Here is a 21245-nt window from a genome sequence, read left to right on the forward strand (position 1 = left end):
TACAGAACTGAACACAAACATATAACAGTAATTATGAATGAAAATGATAAAAGTAAGCGCTTACTAGACAAAAGAAAAAACGTTAAAATTAAGCATTATAGTAAGGAGGGCTTGGAGAGTGAATAGGAGAAAGGATTGGGGAATGAATTGGGGAACGAGTTGGGGCACGTATCGGAGAATAGAGTGCGACAAGCGCCTGCCGTTCCAGTGCTGCAGCCACCCGCTCAAGAGCTGCAGTCCTCCTCTTCAGCAGCAACCTTCCTCTCTTCAAGAGCCATGTGCTCCCTGTGCCGCTGCTGTCTGTAAGCTTCGGCCACCTCAAGATGGGTGACGGCACTCTCGAGCACTGCACGAGAGGTATCTGTCCTGGGCCTCTTCCTGGCTGGGCCTGGTTGCTGCTGCCGGTGGCTTGGCAGCGTAGATGGGCTTGGGGGCTGCGAGTCTCCAGCAGTAGTGCTGCCTCTGCTCGTGCTCAGTTGCAAGCTGCCAGGAATTGGGCTCGCTGTGACAGTTACCCTCCTGGGGCCAGGCTGGGGGCTGGTGGCAAAATAATGCGACATCATTATGCATTGATTGCACTAAAGAACAGAGACTTTGTAGTGCATATGTGTAATCCCTACACAAAGGGCACTGTCATTCATTTAGTCATTTAATTTCGTACATATAACTCTGCTGACAGCAAAAGTCAGCTTGGAGCATCTTTCAAACCATTTAGGAAAGAGGGATTAAATTGCTATCAAAGGCTTTTCAATTTCAGTTAGCCAAAAAAAAAATTAACACTGCAGATTGTTTTGTATTTTTGTTCAAAAAGGTCTACCCCTTGGAATTGACCTGTCAAGTTTATTGTTGCGGCCTAAACAGCCATAGAAGGAACCTTATAATGCTCATACCACATTTGCATTTACAAGGACGCTAGAACACAGAATTTTTCAAGAAGTGCAGACTAAATTTCACAGATTTAATGTCCTTTCAAATGTGTCAAGATTCATTTTCAAAACAGTGAGAGCATTTTATTGTCAGTAATTCTAGATTGCTGAGAGCAATGGCACAATATTGCTCAAAACATGAAGCCTTACATATGTGGTGCCATAATGTTCTTGATGTATTGGGCCACTATTTCACATGTTGGCCACATTAATCAAGAAAAATCACTCATTTGTAGACAGTCAAATTTTTCAATGCCTGTGGCCTTCCATGTGCCTTTAAACCAGCTGTTTACTGCTTGCCATATATTTTGTCATAGGTTCAGTGGCTTCCCTACACACCCCCTTGTTTTTCTGAAGGCCCTTCCTTAATTGGTAGTGAGCTTTTTTCATACCTAACTCACGTATGTAACTGCTAGGAATGTGGCTGAGAATGCGCCGTATATTTGTGGCAGTTCAGTTATTTTATTAGTAGGAAACAGATATACTCATGTCTTGGTTTACATTTCTTGATTGGTTTATAGTTATTAAGTGAATAGTCGGAGTGTGCGAAGAGCCTTGTACATATTCAACCTTGTGCTTATACATATTCAACCAACTGTGTGTAGCAGCCATAAATGTTGATACCTATAGTCGGGTACAACTTAAGAAGGCAGCGGCATTTGCCCCTCAAAGGCGGATGCACACGAGCCTCCGCCAATAGGCGCGCACTTCAGGCGACGTCATGAGCCGGACGGCAGGTGACTTCGCCGACGGAGAACATGCCTAACATGGCCGCCCTCGCTTCGAACTGGGCCGAGTCGCGTCAGCTGTGTGCGTCTCCCTTCGTCAGAGTGAATTCGAATTGTTTGTGGGCATCTGTCATGTCATAAATATTATTGCAAGCTTACGATGCACAACTTGTGCCGCGTGTGTTTGTTCTGAGCTGTGAGGCGACGAAAAAAGGTTACAGCGAACATCGGTGACTGCGCTGTGCTTCATCTGGAAACAGGATCCCGCAGCGGCACACCGCTGCAAACAAACATCGTGTGTGTTTGTTCTATGGTGTTTTGTTTTGCTCCTAAGTGAAGTTACGACGAGGAGAATTTGCCAAAGTCTGGTACCTGCTATGAGCGGCGGGTGTGTTAGTGTACTGTGCCCCTGCGTTTCACGTCGGACGTGGCGAAGTGATGGAGCAAAACCATTCTCAGGATAAATGAGAAAAGCATGCGCGGATGAAACCAACCTACGAGTTCCTCAACCGAAAAGATTTGCGGAAGCAACCTCCAACGCAAAGATTTGTTGCTGCCAGCTCAGCGCGCAAACGATCGATCGTTGGCAGCAGTATGATAAGATAGCCGAGCGTCTAGCAGGGCGTCGTTCGAGTGTTGTGTAGCACCGTCGATTGATCACATTCCACCAGTGCTAACAATCAGTGACTAACACGCGTTGCTTGAGCGAATGTCATTGGATTATTAACGGCCAGGCATGTGGGAGCAGTGTTTGTTTCCTTAATGTCAGCCTTAGTACTAATATAAAATTATGACCGATACACTGGTGCCTTTACAAGGGAGCTTGGCATGAATTCGCGTCTCTGTATGGCTTAGAATTCTTCGCTCACTGCACGCGCCAGCTGTAGAATGCCTGCTGTGACACAATCGCACATCAGTTGGGCTGCCAGCGCTCGACTTGCTTTCCCACAACACAGCTTTGCGCTGCTTTTCGATTGTTGTGATATGTTGCTACTAAAACAATTCCAAGACAGTGAAGGCAACAGAGCCATTATGTACATGAAATAAAAGTACGACAAAGTAGGCACAGCTGCATGTGAACTGACTCCTAATACCTCTACTCGCATCTGCATTAAATGTGTGTGCATGTTTTCTTGCGTGCTTGTTTATATTTGTTATCTTCTCCTTTTTTGCATTTTAGATCTTAGTTTTCACGCTCGCATTTGTGTGCATGTGTGTGAATATGTGAGTGCTTCTGTGCGTGTATGTGTTTATTATTCCTATTTGTGCCCTTTTATTTTTGTGTTCTTGTAAGCATGCTGCATCCACCTCTTCCTTTACAATTTCATTAACTCGTCTCATTCAAAGCACCAAGTCCTGTGAATAGCAGGGCTGGCCTCTTCGATGTCATAAAATCCTTACATTCTTGTCTACCTTGCCTCCTCAGTGTGCCATCTTGCTGTGTTTTCTCCTACTATTCTGACCTTGCTTCTTGTGCTGTTGTCACGTGATTAACCAACTTGCACTAAAGAAACTTCTGTCAGCTGTGACGACAGAAACATTGACCGATACAAAATGTTAAAAGCATCACGTGGCTTGCGCATTAACTTCGTCTCTTACCCCTGTTAATGTGTTTATGCATCAGTGCATACGGCAGCTCGCCAGGAGTGCACATGAAAGGGTGCCATATTGTGCAACAGCATCTTGCGATGTTGTTGCATTCAGTCTTAATAAATAGATGGTTTCACTGCCCATCACATGTGGGGGTACACATAACATTGTGCAGTGGATTATCATTTCCTGTCTTGACGCTTTCATCATTACAAATGCAGTTTTCTAGTGAATGGAGTCCAGCAAAGCAGTGCTGTGCGAGCTTTTTCAGCTTTCACCATTTATCACCTCACCAATATCACTGTCTGAATCTGGCCGTCATTTTGCCTACGGCTTGTAATGAACAAAGTGACTCACTAAAACACGTTCAACCTTGCTAGCATTTTTCCGGTACGTAAATATGACAAAAAAATGCTAGCAAAGTTATTCACGTTAATAATTGTGCTTGCATTCACGTTAATGCCAGAGTCAGATTAAAAATTGGCTATGACATGACTGCGATTTCCAGTGCATACTGCTAACAGAGCCATAAAGCGTGCTCTGACTACTGTTATTTCAACATGGGGCCCGTCAAACTCGACGATGGCTGCCTGAATGAGCATTCTGGGCCTCAATAAGCTAATGATGCTTTATATTTATTCTCTTATTCTCATTACTTGTGTGAGCCAGATAACCAAAATAAACAATGCAACCACATGAATGTGCTTTGGCGTGCAAGCTGCTAACAGTGGCTGTCAGTTTCGTGTTGACTACTGGTATCGCAGCAGCACTGGCTATGACATGACTGCGATTTCCAGTGCAGACTGCTAACAGAGCTATAAAGCGTGCCTTAAATACTGTTATTTCAACATGGGGCCCGTCAAACTAGATGGTGGCTGCCTGAATGAGCATTTTGAGCCCGCCAAAGATAATCAGAGTTAACAGTTGTGTTTCAATTCAGATATACCAGCATTTAAACATGTTTCTATGCCACTTCTTAAATCGAGCACAATGTGTGCTGGACGTTGCTTATCAAAATTGAGCTTCTATTATAAGGAATACGCCATAAATGGAACTGCTTATTTATTTCAGAGGTCACGGAATGGATGGTTGTCTGTTGCGAACCAACGGGAAAAATTTTGGTATTCCTAATAAAGGCTGTTCTTTCGTTAAAAGAAGCCGTTATGCTTCGTCGAGTGGCTCAATGCCAGACAGCTCGCAGTCGGAGTCGCTTTCTTCAGTGTCATCTTCACCCAGCTGGATGATGATGGGTTGAATGTGCTCACTCCCAGATGTGTCAAGTCTGAACTTTGCCTCCAAGTCCATCACGTGCTGAATGCTCTTCGCCCAGTCTTCCGCCGCTGCGTGCTTGATTTTCTCCCTCAAGATGGCGTCGACCGTGGACAGCTTGAAGTCTCTGTTGTCCGCAGCGATGCCATTTTTGACCTTGGCCCAAACAAGCTCAATGGGATTAAATTCGCAGTGGTACGGCGGGAGCCTGAGTACAATGCAACCGGTGCTTACAGCTGCATTGTCTACGATGTAGCTCAGAAAGCGTGACTTTACAGATGCCACCAGCTCAAGCAGCTGCTTCTTTATCATCCTTTCAGCGTAGGTGATCTTCTTGCTTGTGAGCCACTCCTGTATCTTCTCTTGTATGATTCTGGGAAAGTGACCACTGCTGTCATCTTTGGTGGCATCTGTTGAATGATTGGGACGCTTAGCTGGAGGAGCCCACTCGCCATCACTGTCGCTGTCAGTGCCGTCGTGTTTGCAGCCTTCAACGACAAGACATTCAGCTACTGAAAGCCGAAACTCCAAGAATTTCATGATTTCTTTTTGCGGTTTTTTCTGTGTACGCATGTCCTCACTGTACTGGGCCCATGAGTTGCTCAGTGCAAGGTCAAACAAATGAAATATGGTTCTAATGGCCCATTTGTTGACCCGGGCCTTCATTCTGTAGTAGCTAATCATTCGATCGGCTAAGTCAACTCCGCCCATTTTGAGGTTATACATTTTGACACGTGGCCGGGGTACATCGAGGTACTTCTTGTCCTTCCTTGACCATCTGCAACAGCTGTCTTCCGGGTCTTGGCCATGGACTGACGAGAGCAGTGTTATAGGCTTATTATCATACCAGCGTACAGCAATCTGGCGACAGTCTTTTCGTATCTGTTCTTCTGAAGTTCCTCACCCTAAGTTCTTAAGTTCTTTTTCACTGGATAGCTTTACTCCTTTTGGCAGTCTGTTGTTCATCACTGGTCCAATTGCAGCAATGCCCTTTTGCAGAAGTTTGTCTAGGAGTTGACCCGATGTGAAATACCTATCAATATACAACTTCGTCCTCGGGCTGAGTGTTTCTCTCAGACGCAGCACTGCAGATTCTGCTATTCGTGAGCTTTCTGGCGACAACTTTGACTTTTTACCTTGGTAAATCTCGAAATCAAGAATGAGTCCATTTGGTGTCGCAAGCACAAAGTTCTTCAATCCCTCAGGGATCGGCTTCCGCGGTACAAACTGCTTGAGCTGTGTTCGCCCGGTAAATGGTATCATCTGCCCATCAATACAAACATGCTCGGGGCGAGGGAGTTTCCGACAGCCATAGAGAACGAGAGACAAGGGGTCATATTCTCCAGAGCAGGTCCTCTTTCTTCTCTTCATCTGTGACATCAAGATCACTAATAATCTGAAGATGGTGTCGTAGTTTAAAATATCTGTTCCAAGTCATGTTATCGACTACCAGAGGAACTTTCGTCTTCCTGCTCCAATACATCTGAATCTGTAGGTAGCTTAAGCATGACATCGTTAATGAAGTCCCAAAAAAGGTCTTCAGTTCTTCAGCTGATACATTCACAGAACGTCCAGTTTTTTCCACATGGCTCTGGTTCATTGCGTAATGCCTTTTGTTTATAGACGTCATTAGGTACATACTGTCAGAAATAGTCGTAGGCGGTCCAAGAGTTCCACCGTCCACTGTCATCTGCATTGCTGGGGAGGAAAGCTGGAAGCCACGTTGGAATAGGCCTGTATAAAAATTAAAAACCAATGCGAAAAAAAAAACATATTTTCCACCTCGCAAATTTGTCACAACAATCACAGCGAAGCCATACGTGCCACGTTGCTTATTCTTGGTGGCGTTTCCAGTGCGCCGCAGGCGTTTTGCTCCCAGAAGTGGACGGGCCATCATCGTCACTGCTGTTGTCTTCCAAGCTGATACCTCCCAGAGGTGCAGAAAAACTGGTCGACTATTGTATCATCACTATCAGAGAGGTTGAAGTCCGATACGTTTCCTGCAGCTATTTGTTGCAGAATCTTGTCCGCCGTATCATCTGAAATGCGAGGCCTGTCCCCTGGGTGAAAAAAAAACATGTTGAATGCACAATAACTGAAAACTCGCCAAAATGAGCAAAGAAGTGCAGCCTAAAAACGGAAAGTACGCGTTGAAAGAATACGCGTCGTGCTCATTCTGGCGGCGTTCGCGTGAATATGTTCAAAAAGACCGCGTTCAGTGCCAGCGTCCAACGTGTTGGACATTCAGAATCAAACAAGCAGCAGAAACCAGCAAGCGAGCAGAAAAGTAAAATATCTAGTCCTGCATATTCTCTGAAGCATAAATTTCGTTTTGAAACAGATATGAAGAAACGAGCGATAAAGTATGAGAAAGACTTACTTTTTTGCCGGTCGCCGTAGAAAGCCGCGCCGCTGAATGCCGTCATTGCAAACACCCCTGGTGGCCAAAACTACTACTGCATTCTCAACAAAACTTCATAGGTGGTGCTAGTAGGTGTTTAAAATATTGGTCAATTTGGTTTTACAAGCTAAAATATGCTGCGGTCTGGGTAGTGGCGGAGTATTGGATGTCCAATATATTGGACAAATGCCCCATAGCTGGTACTCGGGAGGTTATAGTAGTCCGAGCTACTGCACCGTTTATGGACACATTTCATGTAGTCGTTCCTTACTTTGCCTCTTGATAAATATGACTTGTATCCTTGTCTAAAGTGAAGCAATTGTTGACACTCTTTGTCATGAGTGTAGTGCTGCAGTCATGGGCCTTTCTTGTCCTAAGTGCCACATCAAGACACAATTAAAAACGGAAAAATGACTACCACTACTCCCCTACTTCAACAACATCCCCCTGATTTTATGCTTAGGGAAACTCCTGGTGGTGTTTGATTTCAAATATGTTTTGCATGACATGCACTGTCTTTTCCAAAAGTAACCAAGCAACTGGGTTTGTTCTTTAGGCATGTGATGGAGCACATGCATGGCACCCTTTAAACCTTAAATCTGTATGGAGAATCATTCCTCACTATCTGAGGCCATTTGCTGTGTGGTGGTGCCATAAGGGGTCCACTATATGGCTGAGAGGCAAGCCCAATATACTAGTTACTTATTTCAGCAAAGCCTGTGCTACAATGCACGTAAGTTCCCTGTTGCACTTATCGCGTGCAGAGAAAAAATGACTCACTCTTGGATGCTCTGGACGAGTCCTGGCCCCAGCAGGTAGGGTGGGTTGATGCTATGCGCTTTCTCAAAGATTTCAGCAAGCTCCCTGAGAACAAAAAAAAAATATAGGACCCATTTGACACATATATATGACATCAATTAATATGTGTACAGCTCTTTGCAAACACACTATTTCATGCATGAAGCTTGACATATATTTATTCAGCGTGACAAGACACGTACAGCTAGCCTATAACCACGGCATGCATAACGCCCTATATTTGCCCAGCAGCAAAGTTGTTGGCATGAGCACAAAGTCCGGATTTATGCCTCTCAGCAGCCGTATGCAGTTGACAAAAAGTCAATTTAACCACCCAAATGTTGCTGTGTAATCTATAACACCCTAAAATTGCAACAGGAATTAAATCATTTAGACAATTAAGAGATGTCCAAAATCTGTACAGTTAATTATTCTGTCGCACAATCTACCTGGACCAAAGAGTAAAAAATGCCGCAACATTCTTAACAGGTTTGTACAATGACTAAACTGCTTCAGAGGCAAAGTCACGTATGCATATAATCAGGAAAACATAACAAGTTTTCCATTCTGTAGAAATAATTTCCTCTTCTGAGATCATGTTCTACGTACGTATAAAAGTAATATACTTAGTCTTCAAAGTCGCATGTTCTCCGGTCCGCCCCTGATTGGCTGTTATGGTGTCTCACCGTTTTATATTTTCTCTCCAGACCCCGCCACTTGTTCTCAATTTGCGAATGGGTCAAATGGCATCCGAATTTTGAATTCATCAAATGTGCCAAATTTTCCTAGAGTTGTCTTTTAGTTTTTAGGCACTTAGAAGGGTCTGATTTGAATTTTTTATATTCTTCAATCGGAAACAGAACTTAGGCCCGAAGCCACAACTCCCCAGGCTTGGTGGTAGATGGGACAGGGCTGCCGGTGCATTGAGCCAAACCTGCACGTTGTCTGCAACCAAAGGCGAGCATATATATGTTGCGCACTATGTACTGCATGATCAAATATTGCATATACATACACAGCGAGAAAGCTATATACGTACGTACCTGCTGTCACATAAAGGCGCTGGTTTCCATGTACAATGGGTGCACCAGTGTCAACTACCTCAAAAATTTGTCTCCACACCTTCCAAGAGGACTCTCAGCGGCGCGGCCATCCTGTATCTCTGAAATGAACGTATGAAACGAAAGCGTTGGAAAGGAGCTGACGTATAAATAAGGGACGAAGCAGATGCAAAAGACAGCATGCAGAACGAGCGACTCCTGCTAATCCGTAAAGCGCCAAAGAAATGGAATAAAATACTACCCGTCAGCTTGCACCAACACAGGCGCACGTATGCATGTCCGCACCAAAGAGATGCCGCACGGTTGCCGCACAGAGCTGGATGCCAAAGCGCTGTGCGAAACAGTGATATCGCGCTCAACCTCTGCAAGAGACTAAAGATACGTAGATACCAGAAGAAAGCTACGAATATATCGTAGATGCCGCAAACTAAGCCAGCATTTAAGCCAGCAGCAAAAAGCGCTACAACACACGCACGACACATATGCGTGCATGCCTACATCAGAGGGAGCGCGCCGATGCGGGCGTATGTGCTGCAATAATTAAAACACAGGACCGGAAACCAACTCCGTGGAGTTCCCGAGAGATAGCGGATGCATATATCGCGTCTCATATATATGAGACGACTATATGCATCCGTTATCTCTCGTGAACTCCACGGAGTTGGTTTCCGGTCTTGTTTTATTGCAGCCCATATACGTGCGTCGGCATGCTCCCTCTGATGTAGGCATGCACGCATATGTGTCGTGCATGTACGTTAATTGTAGTGCTTCACATTATGCTTTGCACGAGACGGCGCGCGGAGGTGCCGAAATAAGAAGCGTTAGTTGAAACGTGTAAACAACATCCGGCTCGGAGATTCAACTCGAAATAAGACACACACAACCATGTTAGTAAAGCAGCACCGAGATACGAGCGCGAACGCCTTTTCTGCGTGCTAGCTGTTATAAGCAAAAACCTAGCATATAGACATATATATGCTACGTTTTTGCTTATAATATGTCTTATCAACTGGCCCGTCAGTATACTCCGCTAGCTGTTAACCACCCAAGCTGTCGCGAATGCGCCTCCCTCCATTTCATCGTCTGCTAGCCGCCACAGCGGAGTGCTGTGGAGCTAGCAGACGACGCTGCCAGCACAAAATCGTCCTGGCGAGTCTGGCTGCCCGAAACCACCCAGCCAGAGAAAAACGAATGTGTTCTGGGCAGCCACCGGAAGTGCGCGGAGCAACCCGCGAAAATCGAGTGCCTGGCGGCGTGCTCTGGCAGCCCGCGGGCTGCCAGAGGTGGATAATTGAAGAGGCCCGCTCTTTCAAACGAGACCAAGATGGCGGATTTCCGGCACGTCATTTGAAAATGGTGCACAGCGCAAAATGAGCTTTTTTGAGGTTCTTTCGCGAGACTTTCGGACAGAATACTCCCGTTATTTGGCTTTTTCTGAAAAACTATGGGTTTCTCCGCTTTTAAACTTCACCACATATGGACCTCCTTCACCCCGCGACGTCACGAAGATGCGGTGGCGCTGATGTTAGCAGCGACTTTCGCATGGTAGGCAAAACAGGTTCCGCTTGCCCGTGCCTACCGCAGCTACCGGCGGCTGCTTCAAGCCTGTGCACTGCAGAAGCAGCATGTATTGACCAGCTGCGTCACTGCTGGATCCGCGTAGTAGCATAAAAATATTAAATTAGCCTCGATAGGTTTCTCGCGCATAAATGCCGCATTCGGAAACTGGCTAACAGGCATTGGGCCACGGTAGTAAAGCGCGAAGTCTGGGAGTCGATAGGCACTGCCACTCAATGCACTTAATAGCATGCAAGTTACTGCGTTCATTCACCTGAACTTCAGGATAGTAGGCTGATAATTGCTCAAGGAAAAAAAAGACATATGCAGCTGCACACGTACTTATCAGCTTGAGCTGGAGTGCACGGGGCGCCGACAGGTTCACTCGCCCCCAAGGAATGCGTTTTTTTGTTAATAGCACACCATGTTTTAGTGGCGCGTTTTATGACATTTAATATTTACTTGAAACTGTTTCTTGATATGACGACGTAATTATTTCATTCGAGTAGTAAGAAGTCTGGTAAGATGTGTCAATCTTGCGCGGTCGCGTTGGTGTGCTTAGAATAGCGTACCTTAAGTGTGCTAAACGCCATATGGTTTTTCATTGCATCATGCATGTGTCATGATTCATGGGGTAGTACATGATCGCGAAGCTTGTTTGGAAAGAAGCAGCCGCAGGCGTGCTACTAACAGACACGCGGCGAGATTGAGAGGGGACGCGGCAATGAAAAGTGTTTTCGTTATTCATGCATGCGATATGTAACTAAACTTGGTGCAAATATGAAATTCCTATGCTGGTTTCAGTAATTCCTTTTATTTATAGCTATACCTGGTGCAGTTCTGGGTAATTATAATTAACACCGTCGCCAAGTCCCCCCAAGGTCTCAAATAATTGAGTAGATAGTGCGCAGTTTTTTTTTTATGCCAGCATGTACATAAAGCACTGTTCTGTACGATGACGCGATTTTCTTTTTCTATATTTTCTATATGATCAGTACTTATGCATGCATAGTTACATGAAAACGTTTCTTACAAGAAATAATTAACACAGTACTGCACGTGTAGGGAAAAAAATCGAGAGATTTATTACGCTCCTCAACGTCTCAGGAATAGTTTGCGACAATTGGAATCATTTGATTTTCATGCGAATTACGAAGGTGAGTGATCCAGTCGCAGAAAATGTGAAAGGTCACAAAACGAACCATAAAGTTTATTCCCTCGTTTATGGCATCTTTGCTTTCGCTTTGGTCAAAGAAATGCGGCACTGAAATCAAAGAAATTACCTCACAATTTTTGACGACCACACTTCTAACAAGCGTAATTTATAAATTTGTATTCAATATTTTGCTATAATTTTTCGTCGCGAAACTAGACTTCAGGGCTAGGAAAGAAAATAATTCTAGAAATCAAAAATTTTCACCAAATCGACCAGCTTAAAAAGAGGACAAGTCGGCCTGGCTGGTGCGTGGTCATGCGGCTAAAAACAGCGCTAAGCGAGACAGATCAGGGACACGACGCTGCCCCCACTTTTCGCACAGCGCGACACGTACGTATGTCAGCAGACGATGAGCGCATGTCTGCTCCTACGAAACAAGGCCAGCACTTCCCCTCACTATTGTCCCGAAGTAAAATCATTCCGGCTAGTGCAGAGTGTCAAAACTTGTTTTATTCAATGCCTAGCGCATAAATAAACGGCAGGAACGCTTTCTACATGTTTACTACTAACCATATATACAATACAGTGGCAAACTATTTCTCTTTATAGGCCGCACGTGGCCAACGCGAGCTCGTGTACGTCAACAAATTACTAAGTTGGAAGCATCGACCATTTCTATGATTCAAAGAAACTGGAAACGCGCCTACAAGCCTTGAAAACCCGCGCTCAACACCTATCCGCGACGCCACTCCCCGACCTTTTGCCTACCACGAGCTCGCTAGCGACTGCAGCGCCCCCTCGTTTGTTTACAAACATGCAGGAGGTCCATAGAGAATGACCTCACGGTCACGAATAATCCAAAATTGAAAAACTGATTTTTTCGCGATTTTTCGGCCGCAAAGACCCGTGTCCCCCCTTAAGGCATGTGGTAACTACGACCACTGGGCACCGCATCCACTCCCCTCTGGCAGCTGTATCAGCTTCCGTTTTTATGAGGCGTGCGATTTCGGAACTTCTCGCCACAGGCCGGAGGCATTCGCTTTTGTCCTCAGTTAACCACCCAACAGGGACAACTGCTAAGCAGCCGTCTTCCTGCGGAAACCTAACAACAGCGAATTGTTTTGACATGCTGCACAGAGAAAACACGGCAGAAGATTAATAAGGAAACAAGGATTTTTACCAGCACCTTGTCTGTGCCGTACCCTCCCGGCACTTGCCTTTCTGGCTGCCAACTCATTCTACGTCGCACTGCAATTCTGAACTTTCATCAACAGAAAGTTGAGAGTTACATGTGTCATGAGCGCTTGCAATGTGGGACTTATTAGCAATCTTTCTGTGCCTGTCGTCATATGAACCAAATAACAGCCAGCAGTTGTGGTGTGGAACTTTAGCGCATTGAGCAACAAACTGAGTGAAGTTTACCAGAAGCATAGCGATGAAAAAAAAGCAGTAAAACGCAAGAAATGACCAAACGAGAAAAAGGGACAACAAAGGCGATCAGTTAGCGAGCTCGAGACTTGCACTCGCTATATGTCGAGTCACACTGATCTTAAGTTTTGCAATACAAGGCTCTCAGTAAGCGGGAAGGAGCACATACAAAAGATAATACTCTCAAGCTGTAACCGATCCTACGGGGCGGAAACGTGGAGGCTAACGAAAAGAGTTCAGCTTAAGTTAAGGACAACGCAGCGAGCCATGGAAAGAAAAATGATAGGTGTAACGTTAAGAGATCGGAAGCGGGCAGAGTGGGTGAGGGAACAAACACGGGTTAATGACATCCTAGTCGAAATCAAGAGAAAGAAATGGGCTTGGGCAGGGCATGTAATGCGAAGGCAAGATAACCGCTGGTCCTTAAGGGTAACGGAGTCGATTCCAAGAGAAAGTAAGCATAGCAGGGGGCGGCAGAAGGTTAGGTGGGCGGATGAGATTAAGAAGTTTGCAGGCAAAGGGTGGATGCAGCTGGCAAAGGATAGGGTTAATTGGAGAGACATGGGAGAGGCTTTTGCCCTGCAGTGGGTGTAGTAAGGCTGATGATGATGATGATGTAACCGATCACTGGCAGGAGCCGCGTTCTTTTCTGGCAGCACTGAAAAATTGTTTTCACTAATCCTGTTCTTGTCACATTTCTCATCACATGGAGACTCGCAATGCAACAAAGCAAACACTGCCATGGAAGCATTCATCAATCAAGCACAAGGAATGCAGGCTATGACTTTATGGCGTCTGACATGCATGCTTCAGCCACGCGATTAGCCTTAAAAACGCAAAAATTGGCGATAAAAAACACTCGACTACATAGCACGTGGCAACTGTCATTGCGATCATAAACATATCTATACACATAAACATACAATGTGCCGTGAGAAAAATACCTCTCAGAAGCAATGCGCCAAAAGATTTGCTGGGGCTAGATGGCTCACATTTTTGAAGGAACACACACAAAACTTAGAAGCGCTGCGCTTCGGACATGTGTGTGTTACTTCATGTTGTCCTAACCCTTTCGAGGCAGTTAAACCTTGCAATATGCCGCTGCGTTAATCAAAAGACGATTAATGATTGATGTGTACAGAAAACTTAGATAAAGAGGCCACACACGAGGCGTGCTCATTGTCCTCACTCGTGACAATAAGTTCACGAGTAAACTGTTAGCTGTGCACTAATATGCAGGGGGAAAAAGAGCAGAATGTATACTTACCTAAGCACTGCATTGGTCGTCTAGGCAAGCCACCAAGAAACTGGAAAAAGCTTTGAAAAAAATCAAGTGATCAAGCGAGCGCTCTGCTCCGCAGACGACCGTATACGCGAAATGTCCACAAAGTATGGATTTGCCCTTGGATTGGGATTGGCATGGAACGCACGTGGGAGCGAGAGGATGCCTACACTTATGCACAACGCGGTGGTTGCATAAAGTTTATTCAAAGCTTAGTGTTGACGTCACCAGGAATAATATATCATTTTTATTACATTCTAATTTTTTCAAAAACCAAACATCGTATCTTTTTATAAGTTATGAAAGCAAGCATTGCATCCGACCTTGAATGTTTTGTTCCCACAATCCATTCTGGTAACGCACGGCCCAGCCTTATTTGACAGATTGTACGCTTTTGCGTACAATCTCACTCGCGTCACAAAAAAATTTGCGTACAATCTCACTCGCATCACGAAAAAATAAAAACCTGCTTAAGATTTTGGAGCAAAAACAGATGGCCCAGGCCTAGGCCTCCATCTTTTACACTTCTAAACCTATTTGTGTGGCTGCATCATTCCCAGCTCGAGGCCCAGACAAACACTGCAAAAATGCGGTGCAGTTTCTGCACATTAGTTCGTGAACAGTGCAGTAGCTGCATCACGTACCCCAGCTTGCTGATGAAGAATGTTGCCCACTGTAACCTTCGCGAAAGTCGATAACCGAGCCCCCTTTCCATGTCAGCTTTTGCATGTGTCTTCCAACAGGCCTTTCGAATTCGGTTCGCTGCCTCGATAGCACTCTAGTGGGACCCCTATGTACTTCATTGAGGTCGTCACCCAGGACACACTCGCAAAGTTAACTGGAGTCGTTATTCGCAATACCAGAAGCCAACACATTTTGCCCAATTTACTCAACTTCCTGTCGATTGACTACATTGCCGAACACAATCGATGGGTTTTCTTATGCTCTCATAATCGACCGCGAAAACAGCTACGTCGTCCGCATAAGCCAGCAACTTAATTTCGATCGCTTGTAGCCTAAAACCTTGAATACCGTCATTCTGTATTTTGCTGAAACACAGGGCTTTTATGTATATACCAAACAAAAGAGGGCAGAGGGGACAGCCCTGTTGCACCAACCGCTTCACGCTTATGGGGGCCCCCAAACTCTCATTTATTATTAGTCAAGTTGTGCAGTTGCGGTACACCATGGCCACTGCCTCCCTGATGACTGATTCAACATTCACTTGATCCAGAATTAAAAGCAAAAGTTCATGTACCACGCAATCAAAAGCCTTTTGCAGGTCGTAACTGAAGAATAGCAACATGACTGTCTTTAACATTGCAACGCTCAAGAACACATCTTGCTTTGTGAATGTTAGACATAATAGAACGGCTTTTGATGCCACACGTCTAAAGAGCACCTACTATCACATCCATTACCCTTTGTAACTGCCTTGCTAGCACCTTCATAAATATTTTGTAGTCCACGTTCATGAGTGAAATCGGCCTGTAGGCTGTAACCTGCTTTAACATTTCGCTGTCTTCTGTTTTCGGAATTAGGAAGTGTGAGATAAGCCAAAAAAAGGAGGTAGTGCTTTTAATTCATATCCATCTTTATTGATACAGTAAAAGAGTGCAGTTATCAAAGGAGTGCAGTTAATGAGTGCAGTTAGCAAAGTGATTAAATAAGTGCAGTTAGCAAAGAAGAAATGTCTTGCTTAAAGGCTTTATAGAAAGACGCACTTAAACCATCTCGTCCAGGCGACTTACATGAGTTTAAATTGTCGATGCTTTTTGCACTTCACACTTGGTAATTGGTTCCTCTAATATCTGTTTCTGTTCATCACCTATTCTTGGCATTGCTCCTAGAAACTTGTCGTTGAATGTGTCATTGTCTACGTCATGTTTTGCAAAAAGTGACTGATAGTATTCCCCAAAAGCTTGCTTTACATGCGTTTCGTCATCTGCTATGACACCTGCCCATTCAATCTTATCAACCCGATTACACTCAGCCCAGGCTTTTTCCATGCCCAATGCTCGTTTTGTTGGTGCTTCAATGAAAACCACCTCTTCGTCTCTCGGACGCACCAGTGCACCGCGATAACGCTCTTCTTCCATAACTTCTATCTTTGGTTTAATTTTCTTTACGTCATCAATCAACAGACCCTGAGCTTTACTCTCCTGCGCGATTAGTTTCAACAGCAGTTCTAAAATTCTTTTCCTTAATTTTTCCTCTTTTTTCATGCAACAAATCTTTTTAGTTGCTTTCATTTTAATTTGCTGCTTAGATAGTTCCCACTTCTCCCATAACTTCTCTGAATTAGGCACTACTTTTATGTTGTCATAAAAACGTTTGCATTTTAACAACTTGTCATTAAATTTCCACAAGTTCCAATTAAATGCATTGTTCCGTTTTCCTATGCCTAGCATGCATTGTACCAAACAGTTGTCTGAAAAACGACACAAGTACAATCTTGTAATTGTTACATCTTGGAAGCAGGTCTACCGCCATATAAATACGGTCCAGACATGCATGAGACTTGACAGCTGAAAGTGCGTAAATTGCACATCTCGCTCGCTTTCTAAACAGTCAGCCACATCTTCAATACTCCATTTATCTACCAACGCGGACAGTATTTCGATGCTTCTGTCTCTGAATATGCTATCGCTTGTTTTGTCACGCGCCGCCAAGACACAGTTGAAATCACCCATGACATCAATTGCCTTCGACAGTACAGTACTGCTCGGTGCTTTCGAAAAAGGCTGCCCTCTCATCGACCTTGTTAGGTGCGTAAATGCAGATGATACTACACCCCACATCCAAGTAGGCATAATCAAGCACAATAAATCGGGCATTAGAATGTGTCGCACAAACCTGAGCAACCAGTCCCGGTAGCTTTTTACAAAATAGCACACACCCAGCCGACCTTCCAACTGCATGAGCAACTACCGCGTAATACCTAGAAGTGAAACGCTGCACCATGCTCCTGGTTTCTTCCTCCCCGTCTACTTCAGTTTCTTGTACCGCAAACACATCAATGGCATAGTCAGTTTAAGTCGATACACTTGGCTCTGTTTCCTTTCCTCGCCAACCCCCTTACAATAAGTGTGGCTATATTCAGGCAAAGTACAGGAGCCATTTTGACAAAAAGAAAAAGAGACCGAGAGCATGGCGCTTACCTTTCACGTCCAGCGTATTGCTAGACACTTTAACACCCGGGTCATCGGGTTGGTCGCCGTGGCCTTGCCGCAAAGGTGAACTTGCGGCGACTCGCCTCTCAGCTCAAAAGTTCGGGCACGGTTTGAAAGCAGGCCTCTGGGCCTGAGCAGTTTTCGCTGGAGGCTCCTCTCCACTGGCTGTAGTCTCGTTGGCCTCTTCGTTGCGAGTCAGTTCATGAGGACGCTTGACGGGCGCAGTAATGGTCGCAAGTGGCCATCGCTGTCATCCATCCCCTAGTCACACACAGGTAGGGGCACCTCGGTTTTTGAAGCGCCTGCAGATCCGCCGTCCTCTGCCATTTTGGTTGCCATAGATCCTGGTGGTTCAGGCTCCTCCCCTTGGTCACTGGGTGTCCGGGTGTCCTCTGCCGAAGACAGTAAGGAAACCGTGGCTACTGCTACCTTGTCCACTTACCCTGCACCCTTAGCCGCCTCCAGCTTCAGCGGCATCCATTTGCAACTCCGCCTTTTAGTCGTGCACCTCAGCTGCCGTTGCGGATGCGTAGGTACGAACGCAATCAGCGTCGCCATGACCGAAACGCTTGCATTTCGTACAGCGAGGAATCTTGCATTCTTGCCACACGTGCCCAGTGCCGCGGCAGCGCAGGCATTGCATAGGCCTACCAGGCACAACCACAAGTGCCAGCTCTCCCGCAACTCTTAGCTGATGAGGGATACCTTCAACTGTAACACCTGGCTTCATCTTAAGTAGAACAGTCCTTGTAGAGGCTTTTTCCTTCGTATTTTGAACTCGCCACCGTTCACGGGTCACTGCGGTGACCTTTCCGAACGCTGCAAATGCCCTCATTATCAACACTGCGGAGCATCCAATGCAGCCCTAGTTTAACATCCTGGTCCTCAGGGTTGATGATCATGCACCGCCCCCCATTTATTTGCATTTCCTTCACGGTGAGCAGCCGCTTGGTTGCCTCAGAAGTGCTCAGGGTCACCGCCCATAAGTGGTCAACCCGGTACGCCCCACAGCAACCACGCCAGGCAGGGTTCCGGTCTTGGCCAGGGCATTTCGGAAGTCCTCGACTTTGAAAGGCCAAAGTCGCACATCGCCATGAAGAAAAACAGTATTTAACACCACACGTCCGGTAGGCAAAGTTGGCAAAAGAACTTGGTACTCGTCATCTGCAGCTGCAGCGTTCCTGTTCCCGCGGTCGGCCTGGACATTACCTCCTGAACAGCTTTCAGGCCTGCGCGTCACGTGACGCGACATGAACGATGTCATTGCGCGCCGGCTGAAGGCCGCGAGCGATTGCCGCGCGCTCGCCTAGCGGGAACTGATTCCACAGAGAGGCTCGTCGACCACCAGGTCCGCGCGATTTATCAGGGCACAGACAAATAATTAAGATTACGGGCAGAATTATACATATTTATTTATCACAGCAGACTCTCTGTTTGCATTTTTACAGATATTTACGACTACACATCATTTGCGGCCAAAATACATTACAGACAGAAAACAATATTGCACTGTAATGTAGACGGATGTTGCCTTTTATACTGCGTGCTGTAAAATCGTAAACAACTGACAGCGGAAACAAGTTGTTGCACCGATAAGAGATATACACAGTTACAATACCAATCTGTATATTAAAGTAGGCCCTGTGGCACGGTACGAGTTTCAGATGAATGATGAATGAGAGGAAGCAGAACAAAGCACATTGCAATGCCAAGAGGTAGAAAACGAAAACCATACTCGCATCTTAACTGTAGGTTAGAAGAAAATGTTATTTCATCCATTTTTCGGAGTAGATGGCCACCTTTCAGTGCCATAAAACAACATATTACTTTGTAGAGTCGAAGGCATGCAAAGAAACCACAGTACATTAAACACACTTGTGACTAAACTGTGGACTAGGTTGTAATAAATGACACAAAGAACCACTTATTTCACTGCTGCAGATATAGGAATGCACAATGAATCCAGTGCACAAACTGCATTGCACAATAATATAGACAATAATACATAATAGACAATGCAACAATAGTGCAATAAAGACTCAAGAAGAAGAGCACATACAGACAAAAGGTGTGACAAATAAGTCATTCACCTACCACAGCAGGCACTGTCTAAGGTTCAGCTCAGTAAAAAATCAACATTGCTCTTAATTGCCAAAATACTTTAAAATTTCAGATTAAAAGCCAAACTGTCATTTTAACTCTGGGCTAGAAAGCATGCATGACGCAAACAAAAGAAGGCTCATTGCACTACAACAGGCAGAAGTTTGCCAAGGAAAGCACATGAAACTGCAATAAAATACCTGCAGTGCAATTTAAAGTAATTAAATGTGCGGTGTACAAGTTATGAAAAATTACTTTTCATGAAAGGTTTGGGCTTTTCTGTTTTTTGCCTTCAGTTCTTTTATATGAAGTTGATCATTCCTTTGTTTGCATAAGTTGTTAAGCATTATGTTTGCTGCACAGTTTGCAGCAAGTGTGACAAGGAGCTCGTAGTTATGCCCATTTTCACATGCATCTATGTCCTCAAGCCTCGGTAGATTGTTGAGCGTCAGTTGCCGAACTACATTCCTTTGGTTGGGCCCATGGAGAAATTGTGTACAGGCACTTTGTGTCACAAGCTTTGTGTTGTGTTTTGGGATAACGTAACAGCAATCTTTATTCTCCTGGGTTACACGTTACACAGGGCCGGTGCTGGCCGTACACACACACAGCACCTGCTGGGCGCTCTGCGGCGGTGGCGCCGTCTCGTGCCACGCACTCATACACGCACACACAGGCGCTGGGATGGTGGCGCCATCTCTTGCCACACACTCAATACACATACACAGCACTTTGTAACTACAACGTCCGTGTACATGACTATTGTAATCACAAGGGCAGAGGGAAACTTGGGTCCACCTCAGTCCAGTTGTGCGATTAAGGAATGGGTGTCTTCCATTTGGTCTCACTTCCGGTAACAACGAAGTGTCCTCGGCAACTTTCACACTTTAGTACTTTATTTGTAGCATGCGCACAATCCCCGCCAACATAACCAATAACCGGCATTCGTTCTCTGACTGCATCAAGGTCAGCGTCTACAACTTGAACACTAAAGGCGCGGTCAAACTATGCCGACGAGACCCTGATGCCGACGCGACGGCGACGCCGACAATCGGCGGTCCCGTCGGCCAACCTGATCGTTCCCCGACTAGCCAGTCACACTGCCCCGACGACGACGCCCCCGACAACCAAACGGCGTTCTAGTGGGACAACGTCACTGACCAAAAATGCCGACGAGACCCGTTGGCCGACGTGTCTTGGGCAAATCTGTGGCCGAGCGAAAACATTCGGCAACCAAAAGCGAGTACTGAGCACAGAGCGCGAAGTGCAATCAATAATTAAACAAATAATGCACGCGCAGCAACATTTACCAAGACGTATGGCCATCGGCACTATCGTGCTCTTTCGTTTTTCAAATTATGCACGTGCGAATGGCTTGAGTTGTGCTCTTCTCCACCGAGTGTTGCCAAAATGTCACTGTCGGCGCCGTTTTCGACCGAAGAAGAGGCTGAATTGATCGCGCTAATTGAAGAAAGGCGCCTGATTTGGGACGTGTTGCACAAGCACTACCATCGATGAGATTTAAAAGAAGTCGCGTACAGCGAAGTAGCAGCCGCACTATGCGACAAGTTCACCGGTAGGTACTTTTTATTTCTAGAGATTATATGCGCCTGTGCTGCAATTTACAACGACGTTTGGCTCTCGCACTCGTATTTAGTTATGTTGCGTAACTGCAGACTAGAGACTAACGATGGCGGTACCCTGTCAGCGCTATTGTGTCTGGGGATTGCAGCCTGCATATAAAATGTTATCAACGAATTACCACTTCTCCACGCG

At 45.5% G+C, this 21245-nt stretch overlaps 2 protein-coding genes across 4 annotated transcripts in view; one reads left to right on the forward strand and one right to left on the reverse strand.

The window, feature by feature from the left end:
- Nucleotides 1-21245, forward strand: part of LOC144132655 (uncharacterized) — a 197001-nt gene that overhangs the window by 28407 nt on the left and 147349 nt on the right. The gene's annotated exons all lie outside the window — the stretch shown is intronic.
- On the reverse strand, nucleotides 531-7652 carry LOC144132658 (uncharacterized). The gene has a single exon (XM_077665237.1). The coding sequence runs from the start codon at nucleotides 5237-5239 to the stop codon at nucleotides 4406-4408; it is 834 nt and encodes a 277-aa protein (XP_077521363.1). The 5' UTR covers nucleotides 5240-7652; the 3' UTR covers nucleotides 531-4405.

The sequence above is a fragment of the Amblyomma americanum genome, chromosome 5, assembly GCF_052857255.1.
Source record: "Amblyomma americanum isolate KBUSLIRL-KWMA chromosome 5, ASM5285725v1, whole genome shotgun sequence".
Classification (NCBI taxonomy): domain Eukaryota; kingdom Metazoa; phylum Arthropoda; class Arachnida; order Ixodida; family Ixodidae; genus Amblyomma; species Amblyomma americanum.